Source organism: Gobius niger (genome assembly GCF_951799975.1).
Source record: "Gobius niger genome assembly, chromosome: 19".
Lineage (NCBI taxonomy): Eukaryota > Metazoa > Chordata > Actinopteri > Gobiiformes > Gobiidae > Gobius > Gobius niger.
This window is the reverse complement of record NC_136870.1, coordinates 16,975,379-16,995,333: the sequence shown is the minus strand read 5'-3', so window position 1 is coordinate 16,995,333 and position 19,955 is coordinate 16,975,379. Positions and strand designations below refer to the sequence as shown.

General features: G+C 41.6%; 1 protein-coding gene across 1 annotated transcript; it reads left to right on the top strand.

Annotated features, from left to right (window-relative positions):
• Window positions 1-4,812: 4,812 nt before the first annotated feature.
• On the top strand, window positions 4,813-14,874 carry meox1 (mesenchyme homeobox 1; the record flags this gene model as incomplete). Its single annotated transcript, XM_079577415.1, has 3 exons — window positions 4,813-5,582; window positions 11,140-11,312; window positions 14,752-14,874. The coding sequence occupies exons 1-3, from the start codon at window positions 5,090-5,092 to the stop codon at window positions 14,872-14,874; spliced, it is 789 nt and encodes a 262-aa protein (XP_079433541.1). The 5' UTR covers window positions 4,813-5,089.
• Window positions 14,875-19,955: the final 5,081 nt, after the last annotated feature.

Below are 19,955 nucleotides of genomic sequence, written 5' to 3'. Positions count from 1 at the left end.
CAAATATCAACTCTTTTTTCTCTTTTTTTTGCATAAAAAGTTGCATAATGTACCTTTAAACATGAACGTGTGAGTGTGTTTTTTCATATATAACGCAAAATGGGTGAAAATAGCTTTAAAACACAGGAGTACTTCATGGATTCCTCTGTATAATGCTTATTGAAGTGTGGGTTGGTGCATCGAGTGTGGAAGAGAGAATAGACTAAATAGAAGAATTGCTGAAACATGGGGAAATGAGACAAAACAGCACTCCAAGTGTGTTTAAATTGGGTTATAACACTTAAAACCTGAAATAAGTGGTTACATATTGACCCCCTAAAGCGCAACTCAAACCAACAGTTTTCTAGCCCTTTTGTTTTTTGGTGTCTCTATCCTTGAGCCATATTTTTCTCCTCCATAGTAAATTTTCCCTTTTACTTTTCAGATACATTGACTGTAATTCCATCCGACAGTTGCATGCGTGCTCTTGGATGGCCCCGTTGGTCGATTTCACAGATACAGTGTCCAGAGCCTCTCCTCGAAGAAATATTACAACGGAAAATGGCATAAACAAGTTCACTATCAGGCGCCATGGAGGTGAAGGTTCAATTCCACACAATGGCCAGAGATCTTGTCCAACACCTGACTTCAATCTAGGGCTCATGTGTGATTACCGGCACCTGCCCCAGACACACAGCAGAGCAGGACGTTCTACAGGGATCCATGCTACATCCAGGGAGGGAATTATGTCAATTATCAGTTGCGCTCAAATGGAGGCCGATCTGAGCCAAGAGTCTGCAACAAAACACAGGGAAATCACAATGAGGAATTCACCAACAAAGAAGCTATAGGAACTGGAGGAGCAGTTTGAGGTTGTGATGTGAGTATTTTATTTATCTTTGTATTACTGATTTGTATATTGACCCTTTAGGTTACATTACATTCAGGTCATACTCGTTACTATTTACTATTTCAGACACTGCTGTCCCTAAGGGTAGTCCGATGGAAGCAAGTCTGTGCCACCGACCCCTACGATGACCACCACCGACCACTCACTCACACTGCATTCATTCTGGCCTATTGCATAGTGTAGTGGTAGGGGAAACCGGAGTACTCGGAGTAAACCTACACAGAACAGGCCCTCTCCAGCTGGAAATCAAACCCGGGACCTTCTAGCTGTGGAGCATGAGCACTAACCGCTGTACCATGCCGCCATTAAGTACATTAAACATCATCTGAGCTGAGTTTATGTAGTTTAGCATGGTGCCATACATTTGTTAGCATGCCACTGGGTAAAAGTAGATGTTGGCGTACTGTTTATTGCATGTTTGATTCCTTCTGCTGCCAGAAGGGGGCGCTCTGACCAAACTTTGTGACGCAAACCATCATAGCTCGTGGTGATAAAGTCAGTTTATGATTTCAGTTTACATCATGAAATACATTGCACTGATTTTGCATGCAAACTGATAGAATTTAGATTGTTTGCTGGCATAGAAAGGTGCAGGTCTGACCTCTACATACTGAGGTTGTGTCTATGGGCAAGTCACTTCATCCGCATTCTATCTGGTGAATCTGTGATTGAGTGATTGTTGATATTTTAACTGCTGGTCTAATGCTGGTTGGGTGGGCTACTTTCCTCCACTGCCCCTGCAGGAACATCAGTCATTTATAGATTAGAGCTACCCCCCTTTTCCCACTGCTGTCCCCCTCTCTTTATGTGGGCCCATGTTGTCCCAGGACAGTAGCAGCAGAGATAAGGAGCTCCCACAGCCCGGGACGCTCCAGACTAACTTGGGGTCACAGGGTCAAAGTGTCACACACGAGAGAATGATAACACTCCAATCATAAAGATTAGAAGAAAACCAAGCACTACTACAAGTACTACAACTGGCAAGTGCTGGCCAAATTCCCATTGAAATTAAGCGAGCCTTACAACTATTTATTTCCACAACAAATTCTGAGCGACAGCAGCAGGTTCTGTGGGAAGGCGGACCAGATGTGAGTCATTTATCTGAAATCTTTACTGTCTATGGCTTTGAGCCTCTATTCAAGAGATGGAAGTGTGACTGTTCAATGAAAGTACAGGTTTTTCAACAGTTAAGACTATAACTACTGAAACTAATTATACTTGTGTATGCTATATTGCCTATTTTCAACCATTTTGTAAATAGACCATTATTGACATAGAAGGCTAAATCTTCACAGTGGAAAGTAAGGTTTATTGACACAATTGCGGCGAATACATCTCTCAGAGTCATATATTTTGCAAACAGAGTGAGTAATTTGGTCTGACACACAGATGGGCCGCAAATGCAGTGTAACCCCTGCTCCCCGCGGTGAGGCTGGGAGGGGGGGACGGAGGGGGGAGGGGGAGGGAGGGGGTGCCAGTAAAACGCAGGGATGCTTCATGGCTCAACAATTCGCTGTGTGAATGGAAAGGGTTTGTGTGTGACCTCAAAATGCTCGCTTTCCCTTTTCTTTATTGCTTCTGCTTTACCTCCGGGCCGTTTTCATATTTGGTGAAGACTTTTTTATTATTTATCGTTGGATAATTATCGGGTTTATTAGTGGGATCTGAGTCGAAAAGTGGTTTACGGTTCACTTTTTAGTATTCTGCTGCGGGGAGAGGAGTAATAGTACAGTCACTCCAGCAGTGTCTTTTCTCAGCAAAACAAAATATCTTGCATTGAGTCATGAGTGAAAAAGATTCAAACCGAGTACAGTCCAATAATGGACAGGTTCGTAAAATAGGCGGTAGTTGAGGCTGAATATTGTTTACATTTTTAAACAAAAGTAGTTTTAATTAAAATACTACAGAAGAACTAAGTAACTTGTTTACCTTAATACATCCTTTTCGTAGTCCCTGTTGGGGTAATAAGTGTTAATGGGATGATTCGGGGGTCTTTCATCTCCCCCCGGTGTCTCTGGCCAGAAAACCAAAATTGTAACTTTCCTGTCTCCGGGTCAGAGGCCCCAATACACACTAATGGAATCACGAAGAAGAAGCTAACAGGCTAACGGGCAAAGCTAACTACGGGCTAGCACCACTTATACAGTATTTACAGCCAAGTTTGAGTGAAAAAAATGATCTCTATTGTGGATGTACAATATTCCTCTCTCCCTTTGTCTTTTCTGTCAGCGTAGTATTTACTCTCACAGACAATTAATGAGTAAAAAAACGCAACATGCTACAAAACCTGCAGTAGCGCTTATGGCCTCTGGGGCATGAGTTACTTAGTTATGCTTTAATGTGAAAGTTAAAATAATAATCTACATCTCACAACTCATTTCATAATTTTCTTACATTGTTTTTCATAAGGAATTTGTAAACACTGTTGCAATGCCGTTGAGGTGCGAAACACATCCCTTTTATTGTCCCTCTGAGAGTTAAAGAGCAAAGTGAGGACACAGGGGAGACCTGGGCTCTGAGCAGCCTGAAGGAAGGAATAGTGGATTTGTGTAAAAAAAAAAAAAATAGTGTGTGGTTGAGTGGGTTTATGGAGAAACGGATATGGCGAAACTGGAGTCGGCGTTTTGGTTTTGGCTCACAGCGTTTTTAATGGTATTAGAGACATGACTTCACTGGGAAGTGGCTTTTATCACTGCAGTCTGCGCTCATTCGGAGTCACATCAAATACACGAGGAACCGATGTTGAGGCTGGTGGATCAACAAGTGGCCGCATCACAGTGGAAGTAGGATTTCTTTTCAATTTTGTGACGGAGGACAGCACATACTTTAGTAGCAAGACGTTGACGGAGATAATAACATAAATACTGGGTGGCACGGTGGCACAGCATTTGCCACGCAGTAGGTTCGATATTGGGTCGGGTGGTGCCTTACTGGGGTCTGTATGTTCTCCCTTTAGGTTTCACACAGGTGCTCTGGCTCTTCTTGACTAAAACATGGACAATAGCATAGTGTGTTTGTATGTGCGACGATGGGGCGGTGACTGAAAATTGGCCCACTTGAAAAAGATCAATGTATAGTATTATACCTCAAACTAAACCTGTGGGAAATATGTGAATAGCTGAATATAATTAAAAGTGTTCTGCGTTTGTCAAAAAATAAAATAGCGCCTTGTGTTGCTGAAATATTGGTGTGAAATTTTATATAGTGTCCAGGTCTGGTGTGAACCCTTCCTGGAGGTGTGAGCGGAGCGCCTGCTATTCGGGAAATTTAACCCAAAAAAAAGTCTACAAAGTCCTGTCACCTTTGAGCCGCGAGAGGTCCAGCCAGGTGGATCTGGGTGTGAAGCTAAAAACTGAAAGTCGTAAAAAAGGAAGAAAAAAAAGTGGACTTTGTAGATTGGGCGGGACATCTCGGGATCAAGGGTGCAGCGTCTAGGGGATGGGGGTTAACTTTCCTCTAAAAGGTGTCAAAAAACGGGACTAAATTGGGTGTCAGAAAGAAGCCAAGGGCGTCCGTATGCGTCCGTAAGTCGAGCGCGGGTGGGTGCTTGTGGCTTTAATTTTTTACAGGCAGTGTCCCTTTAAAAAACCCAAGCGTCTGGAAAGCCCATTAGATGTGCATATAAAGTTTCCCCCAGTGATTAATAGTTGATGCAGGGTTGGTTGGAGGGTATACCACCAAGGCAACATGTGGTCCGGTCCCCGGCTCCAGGCTCCGCCCCCCTCCTGGACCCCTCCCACCTCCTGCCAGATCAAGTTACACCCCATAAACTCGCCACTCTTTCCCACCTATATGTTTAAATAGGAGGAGGTGCCGGCCCGTCAAGAATGCCTGTCGGAGAGTTGTGAGTTTTGCAGTCAGGGATGCGAGAGCGGGAGAGGAGCAGCAGCAGCAGCAGTGGACAGAGGGCTCTTTTTGAAACTGATGCAAGAGGACCACGCAACCTGGCAACGCATCAACATTTGGATGAGACAAAAAGGAATCCGGTGTATTACCTGGCAACAAACTGGTTTAATCTTTGGATGATTATTGACTGTTCAAGATAGTTTTTGATAGATAAGACATTGCTATTTCTCTATGCAGCAAAGTGTGCCCAACCTGGCAACACAACAAAATTGAAATTCTGACTTTTCCCCCCCCCGAAATACTGGGAAGATTTTTCCTAAGAAAGCAATAGAGACATTTGAATTGTACTACAGTATGGAACAGCCGGCCAGCAGCTGCATGAGAAGCGCCCGCCCCAGCAGTCCGATCTGGGGATGCATGCGTAACCCATATCACCCGGGAGGACAGGTCAACCTCCAGTCGCCCTACCAGCCTCAGCCTCCCTTCTCCCTCCACCAGAAGCCCGATTTCCTGGCTTACACTGCGGACTTCACCCCCGGCTCCTGCCTGGTCCCCACGCCCTCCCCGTACCCGCGGGACGACAGACTCTACCCCGCCGAAAACCAGTATCAGAGGGTGGCGGAGTGGCAGTTTGGCCCCAGGGGTCCGGAGGCTTGTCCGCCCGTCGTCGCCCCGTCGGCGCCGGTGGCCGTGGCGGGAGTCGGGACGGGGGGCAACGTGGGACCTGACATTGACAGTGTAGGGGAGAGGATGCCGACCTGCCTGGATGGGGAGTACTCGCCGCAGAGCGTAGCGTCAGGTGATTCGGACAAGAAGAGCAGCAGTAAACGGAAGAGAGACGCAACAGGTGAGTGGAGCGAAGTTACAAAATAGTCTTAGAAATAGAAATAGTCTTCAGAGGACGGGGAACCTAGACTTTATTTCTCACAACATTTCTCATATACTCACAATTCCTTTTTTCATTTGAAGACCACTGACAGATTGAAATTTGGAATAGTGTTTTTGTCCATATATGAATCATTAAAAGTGTGGACCTCAAACTGAAAGGTTCTGCTCATGGTGCATAGACTATTTCCTTACTGTGGTTCAATAGGTTTAGCTTGATTTTGATTAGCACCCATTAAAACCCACTGCCATATTGTTCCTGTCCAACACTCGATAAAATAATTTAGGTGTGACAGTCGTCGCTAACTGCCAACTCAGTGGTGAGTTTTGTGAGGTTTGTTTGTGTTAAATGTGTGTGTGTGGAAGAGGAGTGAGTAAAAATACTTGCGGGTTTATCACATCATTTGGGCAGCACTTGCATCCTCTTATTGTTAAAAAGTTTTCAGAAGATTCAGTGATTAATGAAGCATCCCATATGCGGCCTGTATCCTCTGGAAATACGCCCCATTGTTTCACAGAGAGGAACTTATGAAAGTCAAATATGAGGCTTTATTGTGCAGGAACAAAGTGGAACAAAGTTAATTGTTATATGCAAAATGACAAATAAAGTCAAAACATGATTGGTTCCAGGAGGTCAAAAATGTCGGCCGTACTGGATGTAACACTGCAAATGAAGTGTTATATATTCAGCTTAAATCAATACATCAATGTGAAAATATAAATCAAGTGCCTATTCTTGAAATAATTTGGATAAAACAGCATTAATAGAAATAGTCAGTAACAAAATGGTCAAACTGGGATTAATGGGTAAATTTGAACAATTACAGCAACGTTTATTTATGAGGAAAAAAATTCAATAAAAGTTCTAGTTTTAATTGGCAACAGTACTCACTAATGATTGCCAACCCCGTGTGCTATAATCCAAAATCGTTGAATATTTGATCCTGATTAAAAATGAATAATGTATGTGCTTATTTTAACGCACAATCCCACTTCATGTGTCAGAATCTGCATGTTTAACCTGCTACACTGTAAAAACACAACTGATTACCCCAGAACTTGTCCAATTACCTCTGTAACAACACGGGGCTAATTGAGCTGCGGGGAGGGGGGTGTGTGGGGTGTGTGTGTGTGGGGGGGGGGGGGGTCGGGGCCCGCCGCTCCCCACCTCCTTTACCTTATTGTAACCTCGCTCACGCACTGAAAACAGGCCAAGCCACGTCTGCTAAAACCACTAGCCCCGTTAGCCCACTACTCGCATTCTTCTCCATTGACATTTTCCTGTCGTTAAGCCGTAACACAATCTCCCACTGAGTGCATGCAACTGGTCTGACCACTACATCAGCCCCCAAAATTTTGGAGAAGACAAGAAAAAAAAAAAAAAAAAACAGACGAGCTATCGAGGGTCTATTGGTTTAGGTTAGAGCAGCATAAATTAGGAAAACGTCCCGGGGCATCCACTTTACAGATGGTCCTCTATATAGTCTGCACGTGCCTTTTTTTGGGGTTTGGCCTCGATGTATGGAGTTTGGACTGAGAGTTGAAACTCTAGCCCCGTATCTGATAACAGCTGGGATGCTACACTTGCCGTTTTCCCAGAGTGGTGCAAAAAAAAAAAAAAAAAAAAGGAAAATTATATCCACATCATATCACACGGGGGTGGAAGGAAGCGGAGTGGGAGCGAAAAACCACAGAAAAGTACAATATTGTGCGAAAGAGGAAAAAAAAAGTGTTGTTGGCGGCCGCAGAGAAAGTGGGAAGTGGGGGGAAAATAGAAATAAATCATGGACCCAAAAATCAACTACAACAACAAAGCTACATTGTGACACTGTAAACACGTTCATGACTAGTATAAGACATACAGTAATTTCAAGCGCACCACCAAGGAAATGCTTCAATTCCTCTTCTATGACCATGTATATTAAATAATGATAGTCATAATAATAGCTTGAATAGTAATAAATATAATCTAACAATGAAAATGATAATGAACTTAACAGATTTAGTATCTTGCTACTTTCACTCATGGTGTCTGGTTAAAAGCGCAAAGAGCAAATATTAAGTTGGTTTTCTGTTTCTTATTGAGTTAGGGTAAAGCAGCCAATTGGATTAAATCAAATCATTACTGAAAACTAAACTTCATTTAGTTAGGTGTTACCAATTGAAGTAATTTTTTTAAGTTGGTTCAACAAAAACACTTTTTTCAGTGTATTAATGTTAACACCAAGTTAAAAAGATTATAGTTGCACCTTAATGTATGTCCTGTCTGGATCCATGTATACTTATTAATACTCATATATACTCAAATCTCTATAGCTACAATTATATTGTACTGTTTGCTCCGAGGGTATTAGAGTAACGTGATTCCAATTTGCTGTGCATGTGATGTGTTATGACCTCGATATCTAACATTTTAGTTTGAGTCAGAGCTGGTATTGAGGCCCGAGCCTAAATAATGGTTTTACACTGTTAAAATCTGTGCAGCCAGTTGATCGTTTCACCGCACTGACCACCCTCTATGCCATGTACAGTGATGTGGTGGATTTGATAAAGAAGCCTTTGAACTGCAAACACATGAAAACACTTGGTACAAATTCTGAAATCTTTTCAAAATAAGTCTTGTCAAAGCGTTTTCTCACATATATCGCCGTTGTGCTGCCTTTCTTTAGCTTTCTATTATTAATGAAAATACACAGAAGCAGGATTTACCACATAAATCCATCAAACATTACTATTACACCACTTTTAATGAGTGTTGTGACTGAGCCCTGATTAAGACGAAGCACACTAGGCCACGGCTTTTGGTGAGAAGGAAAAAAAACGGACCAAATGCTTGTGAGAAAGTCCTGCTGGGCGGCTTTACGGCTCCTGGCTGTGTGAGATATTTATGGAGATCTGTTAAGTGAGGCGCAGGGGTGTGGGTTGCCAGGTGTTCATTCGTAAAGCAGCCTTAACACTATGCCAGACCAGGACAGACTGGCATAACAGCACATAAACATTACATAGAGGGCGCTGTTTTAGGTTCACTGACACATAGACCGATCAACAAGTCATGTCACTAATGCGAATACTATAGCTCTAAGTATATATACATTTTTAAGTGTTATTTTAAGCTCCAAACGCGCCCATACAGCTTCCTTCTCACACAATAGGAAAAGCCGTTGTGTCCAGGCCCCGCAGCTGTGTGCTTTTTTCGCGGGCATGCCTATATAACCGCTGCACGTGCATCTCGACACATCTGGATTAGCTGCTGCACTCCCCGTTTCCCGTTCTGGCGCGGCGCTCTGGCAAGGCCGCCGCGCAACTTCTCACTCTTGACAAATTAGGACCATTTTCTGGCGATTACATCAGCCCCGCTCCGCGTCGCTACCAATGCGCAAATGCTACCCAAACACACTGCATTTAGACACACAGGGACCAGACATTAGCAAGAACTTCCACTGGGTTTTTATAGCACGAAAAAAAAAGGAAGATGTACAACGCATTATGTGCAGTTGTTGGCAGAGGAAAGACTGAATTTCAGCTTAATGTGGAGCCTATAGTGTAAAGGAAGAAAGAAGACGGACTGGGATCGCTTTTGTGTGTGGAAGCTTCAAAAAAAGTAATTATATAGAGATTAAATTCATCTTTACATGGATAATTAATTCATTTTTGACTATATATTTATACAAATTGTCTGTACAAGTCTGTTCATTATATCTTCATAAATCGTTGAAGTTTTTTTTTTTGTTCTAAGGCAAGAAGCCACAGTGTATCCGATGTATCCATAATCTCTGAGCTTTTCCATTTGACGGAGACACGCACTCTGGGAATAAAAAGTATTTTAACAGATAATGTGCAAAAGTTCAGTTTAAGAAATGATTTTACTCAGCGTAGTCTTGTTTCGTTCCTGATTAAAGTTTTGTTTTCAGGGAAATTTGATGGAAAAACAAAACTAAAACATATCGGTTTGCAGTGTTGTTTAACCTCTTCACGCCTCACCTGAACCGAGCAAAGTCTGTGACAAAAAATGTGGCAAAAGAGCAACAAAAATGTGATGAAAACCCTACAAAAAAAAAGCCATGGATAAAAAATGTTTCCTCGTGAGGAAAAAGATCCATTTGGATGAGTTTTGTAGGTCTTAGCTTTCAAATGAGGTGTTACACTGGCCTATAGGCTATGACCTTTTAGAGTGGAGAAACTGGAGAAAATGCACTTGGTTAAGGCGAGACATTGCAGGTGAATAGGGTAAAAATTAAATTCACGGATATCAATTTGAAACTTTTGCTGTAGGTTACTGGCATAAATGTGAGAATAAAATACATTGCAAGTTTTCTGTCATTGTATGTTTTCATATAAAAACAAGGTGTTTTATGCCAGAAAATGCCCAAAATTTCCAGCGACGAAATCTGAATAACGGATTGAGCTACATTCAAATTTATAATTTTATTTTATTGATATAGGAGCTACCAAGACTTTTTCAGAGGGGATTTTGGATATCTTGTTTAGTTTTAAAATAAGCTGTTTTTTAGTGGAACAATTAGTAAAAATTTAGTTTCCGCCTTATTTTTTGACCTTCAAAACTCAATAAATCAGTCTAGGGATTAGATATTGAAAAAACCCTCTGAAAAAATCTTCAAAATATTGTTCAGTCCAAGGCTGGAAAATGTGAAGTCTTTAAATGCTACTGACGTGGAGATAATGTCGCCACAATGATAGAAAAATGTGTTTTGAGAAAAAGCCCTTGAAATTGCGTTGTCCTATATAAGTCTATAGGAGAACATTGAATCAGCGCAATATTTAAACATGTTATAGTGAAGATTAGGTATATTTTTTGTTTCCAGGTGAAAGTGTATATGTTCAGAGACCAATTTGGCTCAAAACCTGAAAACTGAAAATTGTTTAGTTTTGCCTGTCGAGGTTAAATTTAAGTAATGTCCTGTATTGGAATATTTCAGTAACACATTGGAATAATACTGTTATCTCAACATTCAAGACAGTTTTTGAATATCACAATATATATAGCCCTGAAATAGATCATATTCTTCACGCTCTTCTGCTGTGACATTATACATTTCAGTTGTCGAAGCCCTACAAACCATATACGTGTCCACATATCCCCTCGACCTCCCTGCGTCTTTGAGTTGTGGACACATCCTGGTCACCTTTGTTCTTTTGTCAGACTTTAACGATGTTCCGCTGCATTCCTCGGCTAATGTACTCCCCATGCAGTCGGACTGGTGGCCCGGGACACACTTCAAGGCATGGTTATGAAATAAGTGGACGCGGATAGAAGTGGGCAGGAATTGTAATTGAAGTAGAAAGAGAAGTGACCGAGCGCGTAGAACAATCGGGTGGTCCACTTACAACCTGCTGTGTTTACAATACGAGGAGGACCCTCATTAAAAAAAAAAAAAGGTTGGGACGACGTTGTAAAAGTAGATCTCAAATAATTAAAAACATATTAGGGGGAAGTGCTTTAAATCCTACTGTTGCTTCTTGGTAATGCTGATTTTTTTTTGTGATTTTCTGCTCTGTAGATGTGCAGGATTCAGGCTTTAAGGTGGACTCGAGCTGTAAGGCGAGGAAGGAGCGCACGGCCTTCACCAAAGAGCAGCTGCGGGAGCTGGAGGCCGAGTTCACGCACCACAACTACCTGACCAGACTGAGGCGCTACGAGATCGCCGTCAACCTGGACCTCACAGAACGACAGGTGAAGAAGACGTTTGTCTCAGGAAGAGTTTGCAGATGAACTATTGTGGAGATATCGGTTTAAATATCAGTTCAGAGACAATAACTGACTTTTGTCTCAACCTGTAAAGTTGCAAATCAAAGGGTTTGTTGCCGTGGAAACCTGCCATGTTAGCGTTAATGTTCATAGACCGACGCAAGCTAAAAAGTAGAGAAAAAAGTCTGTGGAACATCTTAATTTTCTGCTCCTGGTAAATACATCAAACACACTGCAGAGGCCTTTTATGTGGACGAAAACTCCAGTATTTTACATTTTTAAATCTTATTATCGAGGAATGTGCAAGCTATCCCAGACATCTTCCCAGATGTCCCAATCCCGAGATTTGAAAAAAAGGAAGTTTGTGGGACCTGTAGAGGCAGTCGTGTTACTAAACTTTTTTTTTTAGCATAGGTTTAACCAAGATAAATGAATGAATAATGCTGTAGGGCAATAATGCTTTTTAGGGCTGGGGCGATATATTTTTGTCACGATCCAATATGTATCCCGGAATATGTTTGCGATACAATATGTTCCATTGTATCAAGTTCCTTTATTATTTTTGATTAAAACAAGCTGCAATATTTCAACCCGACTGAATTAAAGAAGAAAAAGTCTTTTGTTTAAAGGTACACAGCGTAACATTTTGGACTATACTGTTGCTATCAATACGAAGCATGCTCCTAATGAGCAGCTCAACACAGAAAATGCTATGACTGTAGGTAATCAAAGAATGGATTTGGATTAGGACCTGATATAAATCTCAAATCCTGCTGACTTTAGTCACATCTCCTTGGAGACGAGCTGGAGACGTCCCCACACCCGGTAAAGTTATGTCTTAAGAGAGCTGAGCCGCTCACAGCAAAAGCACGTTTCTACATTTATGAGGCATTTTTCAATGTTGAAAATATGTGTCATAAAATACATTTTATTCAATTTTATTCATTGGGTAAAATTTTACACAGTGTGGCTTTAAACCAGTCAGCACAGAATTTGGAATTATCAAAACTATTTCCACTAATTTTTTTCTAGAACTGAGTTCAATCAAAAGTATTGCGATACATAATTTCTGATACGATACACACGTTGCAACAAAGAAGTATTGCGATATACTGCAACATAGGGCTGCAACTAACGATTATTTTGGTAATCGATTATTCTACAGATTATTTTTACGATTAATCGACTAATTGCTTGGCTGTGAATGATGTATAAAAATTCTATTTTTTCCATTTATTTATCACATAAAGCTAAAATGACGGTGCTGAAGGACATGTTGATGGAGTAAACTTAAAGTGAGTGTTTTTTGGTATTGCTGCTAATTCTGTTTTCTGATTGAAGACACAGACCGATGTTTATGAAATTTTCAATTTACGAAACACTACATACCCTAACTTTAAAAACAAAGAAGGTTTTCATCAAAAATAAAAACAAGTCTTGCAATTTTTGTTCTATTTGAGCCTATGTTTACTAGAAAACGATAAATCGATTACTAAAATAGTTCTCAACTACTTCAATAATCGATTAGTTGTCGATTAATCGATTCGTTGTTTCAGCCCTATTGCAAGAGGATATTTTGTCCTCGCCCTAATGCTTTTACTATACAAACCTTTTCCACCCTTTAACTCATTTTTTGCCGATCGTGAAAAGCAAATGCTATGCTACTTACATTGAAATAGTAGCGTAGCATATTTTCATACCACTTTGACCATTTCTGGTAATTGATACTTCATCACAGAGCTCAACATTTAATTCAACCATCACACGACAAATGGGCGATCATCGCTCAAAAAGGCACATTACGCCCCCCAACGCTCATGTAAAATTCCACTTATATATTTTTCCAAATCTTGCGGTCCTGTTAATACGACATTCGGATGTATCCCCCAGACTTGATGAGCCCCCCTCGCCTCGGCCACGCTGACCACACATACTGCTGTCTGCTGCTGCTAAATGCGTTTCCCAGGCAGCCCCTCTGTCCCGCACAGACACCGGCAACAGACATTCCCAAAGCCAGGACCCATCCTCACTCCCCGATCCCACCGCGCAGCCTGTCTGGGCTTTTCCAGCTCTCGCAACATCGTCCCCGCTGCCGTCTTTTCAATCAGGGAGCGGACGGACCGTACGTGGGAACAAATTAGGAAATGTAAAAATTTCATGGCTTTCGAAAAAATTCAGTTGAAGTGTCCATAAATCACAGCAACTTTTTTTTTTTTTCAAAACTAAAGTGAGACTCGCTCGTCATCTGTAAAAGATTTGTCTTCTCATCCTTCCTCCGCAAGCGAAGCAAATTTACACAACAGCTAACTTCAAAACTTGAAATCTCTTTGCAATAACTCTTTTGTTCCCGACCCCCCAGTTGAGAAACACTGATCTATTCCGCAGGCATAGGCATCGTTTAGCCAATTCCAGTCAAGCCAAAAAAGCAATGGCAGTTTGTTGGAAGATTAAGGAGATTTGAACAGGGATTATTTGTCTGTTTTTGTGCTGACTCGGCGATACATTTTGTTACAAATGCCAACCACAAAACACATGTATCAGGTAGCTGGAACAGGGAAGAAAAATATGCTCACATTGCTCAACATTTTGAAAGCCTTAACTCTTTAAATTCAAGGCCTACAATTGTGCGGTTTTTGATGCAGTTTGTGAGTTTCATACAGTTGATATTGATCGGTCCAATAATCCAGTCTAGACTATTGAGATGTTTTATGTTTATAGTTTGAAATACAAGCATTTATTTATTTTGAAAAAAACCCTAAAGAAATGATCAAACAAACATGTGTTCGCTGTGAGCGGCTCACCTGGGGGTGGGATGTCTCCAGCTCGTCTCCATGGCGATGTTGAGTAAAAGCAGCCGAATATGAGATTTAAATGAATTAGGTTCTCATACAAATCCATTCTTTGATTACCCATTTTTTTGTGTCGTGCTGGTGCTTGTTTTGTGTTTTGCTGGCAACAGTATAATCCAAAATGTTACGCAGTGTGCCTTTAAGGAAAAACAGTTTTTCGGAGGTTTAAGCACAATTCACAACTTGACAGTACGTTTTCTTGGTGGCGGGCCAAACCTTCCCATTGTAACTCAAAATAAAGCACCACTTTATTAAAATTGGCAGAGTTGGGACTTCAGGGGTGACATTTTAAAGGAACTGACTGTATTTATTGCATTTTTAGAGTACTTTAACAGGTATTCAATCGCTGGTGTTCATCGGGCCAAAGATTCTTCTTGGCCCGATGTTGCCTATCCCAATCTATAATATTTAATAATGTATTACCATGACAAACAGCAAACTAGGCTGCTATTTTAACCCTTTGTTATTAGATTCACAGAGAACAAACTGCTTTTATGATACCCACTGTTTAAAAAAGTAAAATCAGGCATACATATATATAGCTTTCCAAATGCTTATTCTTATTTCTTCTCTAGGTCAAAGTGTGGTTCCAGAACAGGAGGATGAAGTGGAAGAGAGTGAAAGGAGGACAGTCAGGATCTCCCAACGACTTGGAGACGGACGACATAGACTCTGCTGCGTCTCCCAGCTCCGAATGAGAAATAACATTATCCAACAAGGAGACTGGGTTTACCTGGACATACAGTCTGCAACCAAATATGACCGTTTGAAGAGACTTATCACATGAAATCAAGGCCACTATTTGTTGCTTTTGCTGTTGATGTAAATATTTCATTCATTTATATTGTTATTCTTGCGCCACTTTTTTTTTTTTTAAATGATACCTCAATGAGATCTAGTCATTGCTGCGCAGTGACGACAGTAAGACCAACCTATTTGTATAAAACACTCGTATCCTTAAAGGTGCACTGTGTAACTTTTTATTTGGAAAAGAAAACTTGATATTTGTGCGTATTTGACCTTTTAGTGAGTCAGTGGCGTTATGGGTGCAGTATGGCACCTTTGCTTTCCCTCATAGTGGACTTTATGATGAATCAATTGTTTGGGGGTTTCTGGACAGTTTCTGGTACAAACTCCAAAAACAATTGATTCTGGAGCGTCATAAAGGTCACTGTGAGGTAAAGCAAAGGTGTCATGCTGCACCCATAACGCCACTAAGTCATTAAAAGGTAAAATATGCACAAATGTTCCGATTTTTTTCTCCACTTAAAAAGTTGCATAGTGCACCTTTAAGGGTGGCAAGTGACCCGAGCTAATCCTAGCAACTATGGGCCATTGACCGGGGCGAAAAAACCTCCAGTCTTAAACCACTATTATATTTCTGAACCAAAGCGTAACCACAAATGTAACTCAGGTTCCAAGCTGCAAAGTTTGATGGGATGAGTTTTTTTATGGCCTATCAAACTTTTCGGAGTTCGGACAAAGACATTCGTGAAACGTTTCCAGAGCCGGGTCCCGTGCGCACTCCCACGCATTCAACGAAACGGCAGATGGACCGCATGAAGGAACAAATCAAGAAATGATAAATGCCTTGTTTTTGTTTGTTTTTGTTTGTTTGGGGGAAAACCTACGCGAAACTCTTCACCTGGGAATCAAACTCCGGACCTTCTGCCAACCTTTATTATTATTACTGCGTTTCTGAAGCTGGCCTATTTGTCTTTTCTTCAAACACAAACAAACTCTTTCCCCATGTTGTGTTTTGTAAATATGATTACCTTCTGGTTTCTGGATATTGTAAAACGGACTTCTTTAGAAATGCATCTTCTTGACTACAACCAGCTGCATCTTGCACTCACTCCTGCCAAACCAAAGTGCCTTCATTATTCCATTTTTTTTCTTTTAATGTTTCTCCTTTCAGTGTTTTTATACGTTTTGAATATTGATCGAATACAGATGTCTGTTTCTGCAAAGAGAATAAATCATCTTTTGCCAAACAGGAGAAAATGTCTTGATAATTTCTTTTCAACTGCGACAAATGACTGATGGTCAGATTTGCGGGTTTTGGGGGCCGTAACTCTTATCACATGCGGAGGATGGTTTGTGCATTACGGATACAGTTACACGACAGACAGAAAGTGCTTATAGATCTGTTGCATTTTAAATAGGCTGGGTTCAAGTTCAAGAATTCGTAGAAGAAAATCTGAGATGGAGGATAGAGCCAACAGAATATTCACTCCAGTAAAAGTAACATCATTTTGCAAAAACACAGGACATGCATTTTTAACTAAATGTCATAATATTTGCTAGCATGTAAGCGTTCAAAATCAATGAGTCAAGTAAAAAGCTTATACACACTGACCCGAGTGACCATTACGTCTTTTCTAAATACATTATGGTGAGTAAGCACAGAGGAGGCTAAAACAGCATGAGTGCAGAAACAGACATCTGCCTAAATGTATCCGAGAACTAACAAAACAAACTAAACGCGTCAGTTATAATCAGCTTTATTGGGAATATACCTCGGACCCGCGACAGGCTTTTCCAATTTGGGAAAACTCCCGGGCTCCTCCAAAAGCTGAAGATTTCATTACGGGAAAAAAAAAGGGCATTATCTGGTGTGGCTTTGGCGAAGCAGGTGCACCGTTAAAGGGGAGGGATGGAAGGATTTGAAAAGTGGTGCCGATGATCGACTGCCTGGTGTTAATGCAGCTCGTACACATTCAAAGGCAGACTCCGGTTAAAGCCAAGAAAATGGGATAAATACGATTTGCTTGAAATGTAAAATTGTGTCGTCAAGTCCTCGCAGTAATGTCATTTATATGTGTTTAGTGAGTTTTTAGCTGGTTCTTTTCTTGGGAATTCACCGACATGCTGGGTTAAAAGGTGAATAGTTCTCATACAAAATGAAAACCTTTTAATACACAGCCACTTCTCTGTTGATGTCTGCTATAGCTGCTCAAGTTATTCTCAGTTCAGAAGTGAATTGGGTGGAAGGAAATGCAAATATGAATCTGTTTGACATCAGGGCTGCACAATTAAAAAAAAAAAAAAAAAACATGTAATTGCATTTTCTATTCAATTGGTAATTTAGTGATGTGTGTTTTAAAGGTGCATTATGCAACTTTTTATGTGGAAAAAAAGTTTTTATTTGTGCGTATATGACCTTTCTGAGACCCAGCGGCCTTGATTTTGCCTTTATTTTCCATCACAGTGGCCTCTATGATGCTCCAGGATCAATTGTTTTTAGAGTTTCTAGTACAATTGAGCCTGAAGTGTGGTAGAGGCCACTGTGATGGAAAATGAAGGCGCCATGATAACCTTACCGGTCACAAAATGGTCAATTACGCACAAATATCTTTTTTTTTTCTGCATAAAAAGTTGCATTATGCACCTTTAAAATCAATATTCATTTCACTATCAAATGTACGATTATTTCTATTTGACCTTTATTTAATACACATTAGATTGTGGCCCTAATACTGTATTTCAAATGTTAAATCAGGTGCAGAACGGCCACAGAAATGCATATTTTAACTGTTCGCTATTTAGCACCTCTCTTGATAAATTACCCCCTTTATGTGTCAATAGTGATTTGAAAATGAATGTGATCAAAACCTCGATTTTTTTTTTTTTAAGTTGCTTTAGAGATATTAGTCTGCGTAGCGGCGTCCCTATTTCCTTTTCCAATTCCCTGCCATACATTGACTACAGCATTGACCGTGGGGAGTATGCGCAGCCCATAAACACCCCATAACATGATATTCTAAAGGAAATGGGTGACTTGCAGATTTGGCTCGGATCACGCTGATTGGTCTAACGCCGCTCGACAACCTCTGACAGGTCCGCGAGTGCAGGTGAAGGGGCTGCGCGTGAATAGAAACATTCTTGCGCCGCGATCGCCGTCACACAAAAGGGCTATTAACCTGGGACGAGGCGGAGTCACGCTGGGGGGGGGGGGGGGAGAAAAATGCACACATTTTTTGCCCTCTCTACCGCGCTATTTTCAACGGAAGCATCTGGATGGGGCCAATTTGATCTCAACCTGAGTGGAACGAGACCGGCCCACGCACAGAGGGGAGAGAAAAATAGGACTCTCTTCGCTGCCTGACCACTTGCGTACGATGGAAAGCGGAAATAATAGGTGGGTATGGGTGAAGAGACGGCTTCTCAAGTACAGGATGTTGTTGTAGCAGGTAGCCAGTCATCCAATTTCCTGCTTCCCAAAGAAAACAGCATAAGGGAGTCCCGGGACTTTACAATGGTGCGCCTATATGTGCCCCGGACCAACCAAACAAAGCATTCAAGGGGTTACTGCCCTTTACTGCCTCGGCGGCTCTGCTGGGACGTCCCGTGATGGGAGGGGGGGGGGGGGGGGGGGGAGCGGGACTCGGGTCAAGTGTTACTGTACGTCTGACCCCGCGGCGGGCCCCCATGCGCAGCTGCGGAGGAACGTGGAACGAGTCCAATAAATCCCCCCCCCCTCCCTGTCCTAAGCCTCTATTAAGGTCTATTATTGTATTAGTGGTAATAGTAGTCAAAACAAACCATGTCCAATTGTAATGATAGTATTAATATCAAGCAGTGTAAACGAATGGAGCAGGCGTGTTGTTCTTGCACCATGGAGGGATCTTTTTAAAAGCTCGCGGGTGGCCAGGATTATGGATAAGATTCAATTTGGTGTTGTGATTGCGGGACAAACGGGATTTCCAAAACGCCTCCACAAACCCAGAAAATCGAGCATGGCCTTTGCTTTACCTGCAGGAAGATGTCGGCGCAGATGTTCACGTGTATTTGTATTAGTTTGGGATTAAATAATTAACTTCTTGAATGTCGAGAAAAGGAGGTTATGCCACGGACATGATCTGTGGTCGGAGTCGCCTGAGCAGAGAAAATGAAAAAATAGTCCAAGGGCTGCATAAGAAAATAGACTCGTAGCGCGGTAACAACCACAGGGAAAACATTTGGTGACCTCACTCTTCAGAATGAGCTGTCAACACGCATATTCTATAGCCCCTGAAAATACATGTCAAACAGAGACTAAAGCCAAACAGACGCGAGGGCACATTATGGCACAGACACAATGCTAAATATGTTGCAAAACAGAGCAACGCATTTGCAGCCAAACCTCACTGATTCATTTCGAACCAGGTCCTGTGGTCAGCGATGCATTCTTCACAGTGTGTCATTTATTTTGGTTATAAAATGTGGATTTATTTACAAAAAATAATGGAGAAAGCACATAGTCATTAGGTTACACATACACAAGTAAGTTACTACACAATCAAACATTAAAAACAAGCCAAAACATAGTATATTTGTAGAGTGAGAGAGACTAATTTTCCACATTGTTGCCCATGTCCCAATGTTTTGAGATGTGTTGTTATCACATCATTCATACACTTTGTTGCAAATGTAGGAAAACAACAAACAAGGAGGTATCCGGGCAACTCACAGCTAACACCACACATGCCAGATTAACTGCTAAGCTCTTCCCAGAAGACGGTGAAGGACTGTTGTGGAGTGGAGGGATGTGTGCTGGAGGAAGAGGGAGGAGGAGGTGGAGCTGACCAGTGCAGGACACCACGCTCTGAAACAGGGAAAACCCAGGAGGTGCTGCACCGTTTCAGAGGTTCAGCAGCCAGCCAGGTTTCTTCCGGGTGCTACAGTTTAACCTTCAAAAACATGCTGGTCATGTTGGCCCACAGTGACAGCACGGCTCAGTGGCAGTGACTCAGGACTAACACCCTAATACAATTTCATGTATGGTTGTACAATGATA